This window comes from Chionomys nivalis, chromosome 1, assembly GCF_950005125.1.
Source record: "Chionomys nivalis chromosome 1, mChiNiv1.1, whole genome shotgun sequence".
Lineage (NCBI taxonomy): Eukaryota > Metazoa > Chordata > Mammalia > Rodentia > Cricetidae > Chionomys > Chionomys nivalis.
The window spans coordinates 62374364-62387967 of NC_080086.1; the positions used below are offsets into that span (position 1 = coordinate 62374364).

Here is a 13604-nt window from a genome sequence, read left to right on the forward strand (position 1 = left end):
GACAGGCTTGGCCAAATAGACTCCTTTGAGTCCTTAGATGGGCAGTGGAGTCTGATGGTGCTGAGTTCTTTCCTGGACTCTTCCTTTCAGTGACCCCCTTCTTGTGCCTCGTCAGGAGAGGAGGTAAGGGCAATGGGCAAAGGTCTTGAGCTGGGAAAGTCATGTGACTTAAAGTGAACAGCTTATACTTCAGTGCAGGCGGGGTGAGTCTGGGTGTGGTACAAGAGAAAGTTAAACTTTGAGTTCTCTCTAAATCTCCCTTATCCGTTTCAGGGAAATGTCTCAGCTCAGTCTTGCTTTGTCTTCTCAGCGCCCCAAGTTTAACTAGGCTCTGGTTACAGTATCTAGCTAGATGCTAATAGCTTTGTTTTGTTTTTCTTGTGTTTATTTTTGTAGCTTCAGTAGTAGAAATTTCTTGACTCCCAAGACTGGGCTGCCATTAATTAATTTTTAAAAATTCCTTAGAGCAGAAAGTAATTTCTAAATTATACATTCATACCTTAAGCATAATATTTTCACTAAAAACACTTATATTCCTGTTCACTTAATAGAATCAGTGTCTACGTGACAGAAGAGTGACCACATTCATAGTATTCCACCTCCTCCTCCTCTTCAGGGGCTCTGCTGGGATCTATCCTCCCTGTCTGGGGTGTCTTGGCTGTGTGACCAGATCTGTGTTTGGAATTTGAGGCATCTCCTCTTTTGCAACATGTATGTTTCTTGTTTCATGTGTAATTTCAGTTTTCCACAAATGGTCACTCACATTGTCTTAAATTTCTTGGATGCAGTGCCATGTGGGTAGGGTATGGGGAGAAGACAGAGTTTTTTTGGTGTACCTAGGTACCACGAACTTTGCTGATGGGGGATTTCCATTCCTTACCTCTGTCATGACCCTGCAAAATGTATGTTATTCCTCCTTACCGCTTTGAAAGAAGAAAGTCTTAAAGCTAGACTGGCATCCGTAGCTTATTCTAGGTCACACAGCTAGTGAGTATGGGAAGTGTTTCAAAACCAGCTCTGTATATAGTGGCCAACCTATGTTCTGTGGCCAGATTAAGATGAGTAACAAAGCCTATCTTCTAGTACATTCATTTCTCAAACCAATATAATTTATGATAATTGTTGGAAACTTGGTTAATCTTTTTATTCTGGAAAGGCTAACATAACTTTCTGATTATTTCATAAGAAAAGTCTCATTTTGTGTTATCAAATTTCAACATATATAAATAAGTTTAAAGATACAAACTATATATAGTTAAATATAAAAAGCAAATATCTTATAGAAATAATTAATACATTTTTAAGTTAGTATTTTAAAAACATGGTAGACATAGTTATAGCATCCTGTATATATATTCTGGCCATGTTTTGCCACTTTCAAATTATATACATACTGCGGAGACAACTTCACATCCATATTCGTGCAGCACTATGTATAATTACCTGAGTTATGGAATCAGCCTAGGTGTCTGTCAACACAGTGGAGTTCTGTTCAACCGTAATGAAATTATGTCATTTGCAGGGAAATGGATACAGCCAGAGATCATCAAATTTAGTCAGACTCCAAGATATATGACATGTATTTTCTCTCATTTGGGGATCCTAGATATCATATAGATGAATGTATTTTCTCTCATTTGGGGATCCTAGATATCATATAGATACATAAAACCATCTATGGATATCTAAAACATGAAAGGAGAAATGAAGCTATCTGCAATAACAGAAAAGGGAGAGTCGCTGGTAAATATGTCCAAGTACATGACATGCATGAAGGAAAATGTCTTTATGAAACCTATCATATGTATCTTAGTTAGCCTTGTCAACTTGGCACAACATCTGAGAGGAGAGGCCTCAACTGAAGAATTGTTTAGATTAGGTTGGTGGGTGGGCATGTCTGTGAGGAATTGTTTTGATTTATTTTTATTTTTTAAATTATGTAGATTTGTACTCATGCATAGAAGACATTAAATTTCCCTGGAATTAAAGTTGACTGCAGCTTTGAGTTGCCTGATATAGGTGTTGGGAACTGAACTCTGGTCCTCTGTAAGAGTAGGACTTACTCTTAATTGTTGAGTCATTCCCCAAGCCTTTGTTTTGATTATTGTAGGAGGGCCCAGCCCTCAGTAAGGAATTCTTTTCTGGAAGTGTAAACCAGATAATATTTTTTACCCCCAAGTTGCTTTTGGTTATTTTATTACAGCAACAGAGAGGAAACAGGAACACTCTGCAAAGTAAATGTACACAATTACAACTTTATTTTTAAAAACAAAAACAAATTACAGGCATAAATTGCTGAATTCTTAATTATTCTCAGACAGAGAGGCAAGAACCATGATTATTTCACATCCAGAATCTTGTGTGTGTTCTCTAGATAATGCAGAACACACATGATGTACACAGCACCTGGCTAGATGTTCTCATTGAAATACCTTATTCAGCCCTCGAAGCAGTTGTGTCAGGGATTCTGCTATCATCCTAATGAGGAAACTGAGGCACAAGAGTAAATGGACACTGAAGTCATGGGTAGGAAATTCAGAAGCCAGGAAAGACTTAGAACTCAGTGTTCTGGTCTTGGAAGCCTCACTACAGAGCCTTGTGCTCCCTGATTCTATGATTTTCCTCACAAGGACACTAATTTCTCTGCTAGTTGACACCACACGTCCTTCAAAACCAGACTGGACCAGTGACATGCACATAGCCTCTACCAAGTACAAAACCATGAGTCCTGTGCCTGTTCCCCTCCTCCTCCTCTTTCGTCCCACAGTCTCCACATAAGCTTTTCCAAACTGTCTGTACCTTAACATAACTGGCCTGTTTTTGTTTTTGTTTTTAAAGAGAACTCATATTCTTCCTTAAATGTGGTTATCTTGAAGTACAGCTTCACATCACGAAGTGTAAGACCACTATGTGGCACAGATAAAGGCAGGAAGTTGTCTTACAGCTTGCCTATCAGGAATGTCTGTGGACTAGTACTTTTCACTTCTCTTCAGGACCTGCACCAGGACCTGTCCTTCCTGCCGAGTAGAGCACCCTGCAGACAGCTAAAGACCACATAAGGGTTATTTTCTGCATTTCTGTTGAAAACTGACACAATTCCCAGTGTTCTTTCTGACTCCTACTTGTGGGTCAAGATGTGAACTCTCAGCTGTTGGCTCCACAATCATGGGCCCTAACCCTCTGAAACCCTTGGCCTAATTAAACACTTTGTTTTATAAGTTGCCATCACATGGTGTTTTATCACAGCAATAGCAAAGTAACTAATAAACAAGTGAGCATATGTTTGTTTCTTGTTTTCAGTTCTCGTGTGTGTGTGTCTGTGTGTGTAGTGGAATCACTTGACTGTGTGGTACTTCTGTGTTCTTCTTAACTTCCTCACTTTAAATATGACATCCTGTTACCTCCTGGTCTCCATGTCTGAGAACAGCTCTGCCCTGCTGTTGCTGTCATACACATATGCCTGAGTCCATTTCTTTCCCTTATCACTAACCATGGCTGTCATCTCTCTACTTGTAGATTTTGAGTTAATGATTTGAGCTTCTTAAATGTGCATGTTAATATTTTCATCAAATTTGGGAAGGTGTAGAATATGATTTTGTCACTTATGATGCTCCTATTCCATTCTCCTGATTTCAGAAAGCACCATTGACCTTCAGCTGTTCTACCTTATATGCAGTTGTGCTGTATAACTGGGTTCTCTCCCTCCTTTAACCCAGATGGAATGATCTTGGTTGTCAGCGCTTTATTTTGCATGCTCAGACCCACTTCTGACCTCCTCAAGTGCAGTTTTCATTTCAGTTTTTGCATTTCCCAACTCTGGAATTGTGTGTGTGTGTGTGTGTGTGTGATTTATAATTGTTGAGTTAACTTTCCTAGGGTAATTTAAACAGACATCTACTCAGTCCAGATAGGGAGCTGATGACAGACCGAACTCAAGGATATCACCAAAATCGACCTTAGTAAACTGCTGAATTTATTTGGGCTATGTCACTACAAGAGCATGGACAACTTTAAGGAGGTTGTGTCACTGAAAGCTCATGCCCTGCAAGAATGACACCTAGTGACAGCCAGAAGCCCGGGTCTCTCTATGTGACTTGCAGGCTGCTCCACAGCTTGGCATCTCTCTCCTTCGAGGTCCTTAAAACTTACTTAACCTAGCAGAAGAAAGGGCTGGGCGAATCTGGTTTCAGGAACTTCCTGGCAATTCCCATTGTTTCCTTTCTAAATAGAACTTCCTGTGTCTTAATAAGCTTTACAGAAGAGTAAGTGTTTCAGTTCGGAGGAAATTGCCACAGTTATCAACTAGAGTGTGTGTGTGTGTGTGTGTGTGTGTGTGTGTGTGTGTTGGGTTTTTATTTGTTTGTTTGCTTGTTTGTTTTTTGAGACAGAATCTCTATGTAGCCCTGGCCATCCTTATCCTGGAGCTCTCTCCATAATCTAAACTGGCTTTGAACCTACCAAGGTCTGCACCAACTGTCTAACTTTCTCATTTGGTAGACTGTTGTCATCTTTCCCTGTAGTTGTTTAGACTTGGTTCATTTATTTGAACACACAGGGTGGGGGCGGGGACTGATGTAAAGTCTAGGAGGGCTTCCTGTGGACAGTTTCTGCTAATTCTTTTTCTTTGTACATTGTACATTTGTACATTGTAATGGGTAATTTGATTGTCAGCTTGATGGACTGGTAAGTACTTAGAAGGCTGGCATAACACATGTCTGGGCATGTTTGGGATGGTGTCTGCAGAGACGACGAACTAAGTTGTAAGACCTCTCTGAATGTCGGCAGCACCATCCCGTAGGTGAGGAACCTAGATAAGATAAAAGAAGAAGAAAAGCCAGGCATTGTGGTCATTTTCTCTGTGTGTTCCTGGCTGTCATGAGGTGAGTTGTCCTGCTCCCCCATGCCCTCCCTACTGTGATAGATTCTGAAACCCCACGCCAGAATAAATCTTTTCTCTGTTAAATTGTTTGGCTCATGTATTATATCATAGCAAAAACACACATGCCCCCTCCTCAAAAACAAAAATAAAAACCCAAACACTGAACTGTGTGCCTATATAATAAATTTTTGATGGAGCCTAGGCATTTAGAATAATTTAGTGAGGTAGTTTTGAAGTCACAGACACCCTCATTATACTTGGTTATAGTTTGATGACTTCTTTTTTGAACAGATTGTGTAAAGTCTGTGTTCTTTGTCATGATGACACCAAGGTCTCCATTCACTTAGCTTACTGCTCACTAATGATAGGACAGAGATTTCCCCAGGCGCCAGGGTATAGGGTGTTTCTTGCTGAGGGGCTTCTATGTGTATGATGAGCCAAGCTGCCAGTGTTCCAGCAGGCAGTTGACAACTGTGCCTTAGCTTCTACTTTCCGTTTACATAAAACCTCAAATCAGAAATGAGGCCCAGATTCTTCTAGGGTTTCTCTTGAGCACACAAGCCCTGTGCCTGGACTGACCTCAGTTCTCAGGATATGTCAGAGTTTTTCCAAGCCAGCTATGAGCATCTGATTCCTTAGCTTTTCCTGCTAAGCTTTTCAAGCAGCTCATTGTTTGTCTGAACTGTTACCTCTCAGTTCATTGTGTTATTGATTACATCTCTTTATTTTCAACAGATGCCCTCAGGGAAAGGGCTTCTGCAATGAGAAAATGAGCTGGCTATTGTCCTATTCTGGGTTCCTGTCTACCCTCATTGTAAGAACTGAGTAGGCAGACAGCAAAGGCAAGCGAGGGGGGACTTCAATTTCATGCAGGAGTGATGCCTTAAACAGGAAAGTAAAAATTCACATAAGAAATAGAAACTCTGGGGCCCTCAGCAGCTACAGGATGGCAAACAAGAGGCTGTGGGTACCATAGCTCCATGTGCCCCAGCAGGTTTTGGGGTACAGTTCAGAAAAGTCAGTAGCAGTAGGGTGCTAGAACTCTCTTAGCACCTCAGATGCCAAATCAAGGAAAGTTCCTTTAGGACAGGTCTACAGAGACCTGCTGCTCCAGAGACCTGCTGCTCCAGAGACCTGTGACCCCAGTAGCAGCAGGAGGCATGTGTGGAAGGCTGGGGTCACAGGTCTCTGGAGCAACAGGTCTTGGAGTCTGGAGACAGCTGCAGGAACAAATACCTCAAATAAGCAGCTGGAGCATGGAGTCTTGCAGGCTGAGTCAGGAATGAGTCTGAGACAGAAGCATCTGTCTTTGGCAAGTCTTGAAGGCAGTCTTCCTTTTCGAAAGAAAGCAGCATTCAGGAGCCTGCCTTCTGGCCAGAGCCAACAACTCAGCTCTGAAGTCTTCATTCTCTTCCTCCTCTGGTAGTCTGGCAAGTCTCTTTCTCCCCGCCTTTTGTGTGTGTGTGTGTGTGTGTGTGTGTGTGTGTGTGTGTGTTCCTGATGCTTTGAGCTTGCATTCAGCTGCATACCAGGGTCTCTGTCTCAAGCCATCCAGTCTGTCAGACACATCCCACTCACTATGTTAGGGATCCATCCTTACATGGCTTCTTCTTTCCATGAGATTGATGTGGACTTGGGGTCCCTTCAATCAATTGTGGGAGTCTTAAATCTAGCCTATCTCTGCCTTCTTGCCTTTGGGGTTTCTGGACCTCTTCCTACTCCTATTTAAAAGTTCCAAAACAGATCAGATACACATAGCATTTCTTAGGGGCCTCCTGGGAAACTACCAGATGGGAAATGGTTATATTTCTCTGAATCAAGAGCTTTGATAGAACTAAAAACCCATTCTGCCCCCCTCCAGGACCTAGCAGATGCTGGTTTTCAGCATTGTTATGGTTTTTAAGGCCACTACAGAGTTGGGGAGTAGGTGGAACAAAACAGGTTAAAAATATCTATTTTTTAAAGACTATATACTTTTTATTTCATTTTCTATGGAAATCTAAAAAACGCTAAACAGTAAACTGACAGTCACATCGAGTTAGCTGGGACTGAGGATTGAGGGAAACGACACAAAGGAACATTAGGAAAATGGCAACACTCTAAAACTGGATTATGGCAAATGGGTGTACTACTCTAGAAATCTATTTAAAATCCCCAAATAATATATTAGCTATGGGTTTGATATATAAGATTTTTAAAAAAGCGGTTTGGAATTTTCCTTCCTTTTTTTCTTTGTTTTTAAAATTGTTTTTATTGAGCTATATATTTTTCTTTGCCCCCTCCCCTTCTACCCGCTGCCCAATGTAGGGTTGGTGAAGATCTCTTTTACTTACTTTCAAAACAAGATTTTTTTTATGTGAATGAGTATTTTTCCTACATGTATGCCTGCGCACCATGTAAATGCCTGGTGCCCATGGAAACACCAGGAGATGGCATCAAATCTGAAACTAGAGTTATAGACAGTTGTAACCACCATGGATATGCAAGGAACCAGACTGGGGTAACTCTGCAAGAACAGCAAGTGTTTTAACCACTGAGTCATCTCTCCAGTCCACTACTTGTTTTTTTTTAATTGATTTTTATTGAGCTCTACATTTTTTCTCCCCCCCCCACCTCTCACCTCCCCTTTAACCCTCTCCCAAGGTCCCCATGCTCCCAATTTACTCAGGAGATCTTGTCTTTTTCTAATTCCAATGTACATTAGATCTATATATGTCTCTCTTAGGGTCCTCATTGTTGTCTAGGTTCTCTGGGATTGTGATTTGTAGGCTGGTTTTCTTTGCTTTATGTTTTAAAACCACTTATGAGTGAGTACATATGATATTTGTCTTTCTGGATCTGGGTTACCTCACTCAAAATGATGTTTTCTAGCTCCATCCATTTGCCTGCAAAATTCAAGATGTCGTTATTTTTTCTGCTGTGTAGTACTCCATTGTGTAAATGTACCACATTTTCCTTATCCATTTTTCAGTTGAGGGGCATTTAGGTTGTTTCCAGGTTCTGGCTATGACAAACAATGCTGCTGTCAACTTAGTTGAGCACATGTCCTTGTGGCACGATTGAGCATCCTTCGGATATGACATGAACTTTAAATCTTTGAAGAAAAATATCTATTTTTAACTTGTTCTCAGAAACCCAGTCATTTTTTTTTAACTTTTCTTGTTCAAGCCTTTGGTTAAATCCAGAGTTTGAAAAAGTTGGATCATTTCTACTCATGCTTTTGTAGCTTCCATAGAGGCCCTTTACATGTACTTGTTCACCATGACTGTTTATATTTGAAAGTCTTGTTCATTCTGAGGTTCATAGCCTATGGATTCTCCCAAAGCCAAGATAAATCTGTCCTTTGCCATTATGCCTTTTACAGTGTTATTTGTAATAACACTAAAGCTCATAAATGAGGAACTTCCAAGGCAAGCATGTAAATTCTGGATTTCATACTATTGTGCAGCCAACAGTGATGAAGATGAGACCAAGAGGGCATGCGTGAAGAAGGGGTAGAAAGCCAAGGTTCCACACTTAGAAGGTCTATGTTTACTCCTAAGGTTATAGCTAGAGTCTTGGAGTAAGGCAATATGCCTCTGCAATTTTCATTTCCTCATCTACAACATGACAGAACCATGGTGGTGAGTTGGGGTGTAAACAAAATATTCATGTTTAAGCTGTCATTGTGCTTGATGTTGCTGTTATTCAGTAGAAAACTCTGTATTATGATCACTAAGATAGTAGGGTATGAGATGGCATCCATACATATGAAATATCTGATGTAAGATTTTGAGAACATGAAACTAGGGTGTGGTGGTTTGAATGAGAATGGCCCTCATAGGCTCATTTGTTTGAATTCATGGTCCCCAGTGGTGGAACTATTTTGAATAAACTAGAAAGTGTGGTGTTCCTGAAGGAACTGTGTCACTGGGGGCAGTCTTTGAGATTTCAGAAGACTCTCTCCCTTCCCAGTCTCTCTCACTCCCTCACTCCCTCCTTCCCTCCCTCTCTCTGCCTCCTATTTATGAATTAAGATGTGAGCTCTCAGCTGTTCCTGCTGTCATGCCTTTGCTCTGCCATCATGAACTCTAACCCTCTGAAACTGTAAGTCCCAAATTAAACTCTCTCTTTTTCATGGTGTCTCATTACAGCAATAGAACAGTAACTATCCAAGGAGATTTCCTTGGTGCAAAGCATGGAAAAACTATGTTTAGAAGAGAAGATAGCGCAGTGAGGGGATTATTCTCTTTCCTCCTTCCCCTGACAAAATTACTAGTTTTGTTTTATTGAAGATGATTTAAGTAAGAGATTCTCCTTGGAGAGGCAGGGCTTCCTACATGCAGCTTTAGGGACTTTGGGGTCACCATTAGTCCTGAATTTCAGAGAGCCAGATTGTGTGAGTCTTTTTAAGGGTCTCTTGTATTCTAAGTCCTACCTAGGTTCCTGCTGCTTCCTGGGGAGGCTCAGGAGGAGTTGAGCTCCTAGTGAACCCCTAGATTCTGATGTCCAAAGGTAGAGCCTTTCTCTGTGGGGCCTCTACTTCATCGCCTGGCAATCCAGAGCAATGGTGTTACCTTCCCATACTCACCTGAAGAGTGATATGCCAGCAGTTCCACAGATCTGTCCTGGGTTATGCCTCTATGACTGTCACGATGTTTGTTGTTCTGTTTCAGATTCCGGGGTGCACCTGTTATTCCTGTGGCAGCCAAGCCTGGAGGACCGGAGGCCCCTGAGACAGAAGCCCCACAGGGCATCTCAGAACTCATTGAGGTACTGTCAGCTTGAACTCATGTTGCCCTCTGCTCCAGCCCTGCTCAAGTAGCCCTCCATGTCTCCCTCTGCCTGAGATGAAGGGAGAGGCCACTCTAGCAAAAGGTCTCCAAGTTTCATGGGTCTCCCACTCACTCTGATGTCAGACTCCTCACCTCCCTCAGAAACTCTTAAAACAAGGGGCCATAGAACCCTGGGTATTAGACTGTGCAGAGTTCTTCCCACCCACTGTGTATTCTAGTCTATCCCTTCTCTTTCACACACTTTCATTCAAAGTGCTGCCTACCAAAGTTACCAGTTCCTCACGCCTACCATTCTCCCCCCCCCTCCTCATCCCTCAGCGGAGACTCGGCCCAGTGCACCATATCTGATCACAGGCCCATTCCTGTCCTTCAGATTGTGCCGGTCTCTCTAGTCTGCTTACAGCTGGAGCAGCACAGCCTCCACTGGAGGAGTAGACATTTCATTTTGCAGAACTATGAGCTTAAAGGCTCAGGCTTTTCCTCCTTGCTCAGTGGCAGTGGACAGAAACAGGCAGCCCAGTCATCCAGGTGAGCCAGTGCCCTTTCCTTCTCACTGAGCAGAGAGTGCTGAGAGCATAGCAGAAGCCCAGAGCATAGTAATGGTACTCACCAGCTTGCTAGGGAATGGGACTTCCATCCAGGTATCACCCTGGTGGTCCTGGTGAATACTAGTTTGACCACTGTCCTTGTCCAGCAGACAGGGATGCATGCAGGGTGAAAAAGAGTGATGGGAAGGAAGAAGGCGGTAAGAAGGAAGGACCGAGTCACTTCCCTGAGCTCAGTCACTGACATGGGTGCAGGAGCTCTGTACTAGACCGTGCTAGTGTTGGCCTACCACTGCTCTCTGACAGGACTCAAGTGATTCATAGGTGTGGTCGCACACATCTTTAGAGGCTAAGGTCAGGAGATGGGAAGTTTGAGGCCAACCTCTTCTCAAATAACAGGTATCAGGTGATCCATTTTTTGCAGTAAACAAAGTTGCAATACAGAGAAGGTAATGGCACTGTCACAGAGATGCTGTGAGGCTAATTGAGTTACTAGGAGTAATTTGTTTACCACAACAGTGACGTGATTTGGCATATTAGTCTTCACACTTAAGTTCTTAACATACTGGGCCTGTAACATTTTCAACATCTGGAAGGCTGAGAAAGAGTGAGTTGAGAGACGTGAAATAACCTGCCCCAGTACTTCATGGCAAGTGTATGAGCACATCCCCTCCTGAGACATCTGATCTATGGTCTTAATCTCATGTACTGTCCTTGCCTGGGATGCAGCCTTGCAAGATTGCTAACGTGGCCCCCCAGGTGTCACACAGGTCTCATCTGCCATGCATCCTCTTCCCCCTCATCAAGCACCCATGGTAGATAGGCAAGTGTGGAACGTCAATTTCTCCTAGAGAAGTTACTTCCTCTTGAGAAGCCTCTCCTTCAGGGCTGAATCTCCCCCACCTATCACATCCCCATGCTCCCACTATATGAAATAAACTGATAGGGCAGTTGTGCTATTGCTGCCCCTTTCTGTTGGGGCAGGATCTCATTAAGTAGCTCAAGCTGGCCTGGAACCTTCTGTCTTCCATTCTGAACCTTTGAGGGTTTGTAACACAATGCCCAGAGTTCCTACTTTATGTGAAAGAACAGAAGAAAGAAAATAGATCATTTATTTACCTGCTTATCTTAGTGGGAACTCAGACCAAGACCAATGGTCAGAGTTTGTTGGGGTCACCTACACCCAGATCCCCAGAGCTAAGTTCACATGTAACTGCCATGTACTGGTCATGCCTATATTTTACACTTAAGAAATGTTTTCTGGAAGATGCTCTTGTACTTCACCAGTTTTAGGGAACACAAATCTGGGATCCTGGGATAATTCAAGCAAAATCCAGAAAAATATAACTATGAAAGATATTTGTATGTTCCTTTAAGGAATGAGTCTCTGTGTAAATCTCAGATCAAGTCTCTTCTGAGTCTCTCCATTTTTTTCCCCCAAAGGAGTTGTTATCATGAGACAATGCTTTGAGAAGAGTTATTTATTCCTGACCTGAATACTTGGAAATCATTATACTCCCTCATGAAATCAGAAAGTAGAAAATACAAAGAGCAGTGTGGCCTCTGCACGTTTGTAAGAAATAGTGATTAGCTCCAACTGTATCTCAAGCACATAAATGACCTGAGGAGCAGCGGCCAGTTGGTACTGTTGCATATGGAAAGTGAGCCATGAAGGAAAGGTGGAATCCCAAGTCACAGTAGCTTCAGGGCTGAGTTAACTTAGCTCTCCATTTGTTAGGGCCTGGAAGAGGGCAGAAAGACTCCATAGCATAATCACAGACCTTGGCCTTGGACCTCAGGCATAGGCTGCTGCCCCTGGAAGCCAGCCTTCTACCCTCTCACCTCAAGTTTTCCCTCCTTTGTCCTTTGCTCACATGCCTTTCCACTACAGGATGGAGGCCTCACCGGTCCCTCTTTCCTCTCACTGAGTTAAGTTGCAGTATTGGTTCTTTGATCTGGGCCAGCTTGCCAGGTAGCCCTGGAGGATGGGCTATAGCAACATTTCTTTTCCAGCTCCTGAAGTCCCAGATATCCATCCCAGCAAGAGACCCCTCGGGACCGTTCCTTATGTCTGTGGACCACTGCTTCTCCATCAAGGGTCAGGGCACCGTGATGACTGGAACCATCCTTTCAGGCACTATTAGCCTCGGGGACAGTGTGGAGATCCCTGCCCTCAAGGTCAGTCCTGCCTTAACTTTCCTTTGTTCCCCATAGCAGCAGGGGAGAGGACAGGGCCTTGGTTTTCAGGGCAGCAGAGTGTACTGTACCTTTCCTAAGTCTTCTCTCCTACCTGAGGAGAGAAGTGGGCAGCTCTGAGACACCATCCACTGCTCAACCATTCTGGATTCTAGAACTGCTGTTTTCCCAAGTCTCACAGCGGTGACTGTGTGGTAGGGGCTAACTGGGGCTCATGAGAGGTTCCGAAGATAAAGATGCTGTGTCTTCAGGGGTAAGGTGAATTTTAAGAGCATATGGCCAAGAAACTAGGGTGTCAGGGTGAAAGTCTAGCTTTCTGGATGTTGGCAACAAGTATGGTAGAACTATCTTTCTATCCTTTGTATCCCAGGCTAGCCGTGAATTTGTGATTCTCCTGCCTCAGCCCCCTCAGTGCTAAGATTACGTGTGTGTGCGTGCATGTGTGTGTGTGTGTGTGTGCGCGCGCGCGTGCGCGCGCCACTAAACCAGGTGTTAGAGCTCAGGCACCTTTTTCTTAGCTATAAGAATCTTAAATCCCTTGCAGTTTTGGTGCAGCCGTCCACTATGCCAGTAATACAGATCACTCTGCCTTCTCAGTGATCACAGCAGGTGCCCTGAAAGCCCTTTGAATACCCTTAGGAAGAATGGAGGCTTATGTTCTCCCCATCTCCTCCTTCTTCAGGTACCATGGCCTGTTTGACTTTGATAATGACTTTATTCAGAAGGTATTACTTAATTAGACCTAGTGGTACCCACCTGTAATCCCAGCTATTAAAGAAGCCAAGGCTGGGAACCTTAATATGCTCCTGTCTCCAAAAGAAAAAGTGTATGTGTTGGGGCGGGAGGAGTGAAACTGACAAGAGCTCAGTGGTGGAGTGTTTGCCTAGCTTAAGATCTTACAGCATAATCTGCCCACGTTTAAGCATATGTCTGGGCACTGAGCGAGCAGGTCAAAGCTCAGCCCTTCTCCTGAGCAAGAAAGGGTCATCCTATTCTTGTGCCTTGTGTCATCTTTGGTTTAGAACGGTGTGGTTGGGCACAGGAAAGGGTATTTTCTAGGGACAGAGATGAATAGTGCTGTATGTCACATGAAGGAAGGTAGAAGGAAGCAGGGAGATCCAATTTGAGGGCGGGGAGAGGCTGAGTTCTTACAAATCCAGAGACTCCATGCAGTCAGACCTGGGCAGCAAGGCCCTGTCCTTTCCTAAG

The 13604-nt window shown here is 43.3% G+C and overlaps 1 protein-coding gene across 4 annotated transcripts in view; it reads left to right on the forward strand.

Moving 5' to 3' along the window:
• Eefsec (eukaryotic elongation factor, selenocysteine-tRNA specific) overlaps positions 1 to 13604 on the forward strand; it is a 226172-nt gene that overhangs the window by 98486 nt on the left and 114082 nt on the right. For all 4 annotated transcript variants that reach the window (XM_057770227.1, XM_057770243.1, XM_057770251.1 and 1 more), the window contains 2 exons: positions 9535 to 9631; positions 12213 to 12377. In XM_057770227.1, coding sequence (XP_057626210.1) covers positions 9535 to 9631; positions 12213 to 12377 — 262 coding nt within the window. The remainder of the gene's footprint in view (positions 1 to 9534; positions 9632 to 12212; positions 12378 to 13604) is intronic.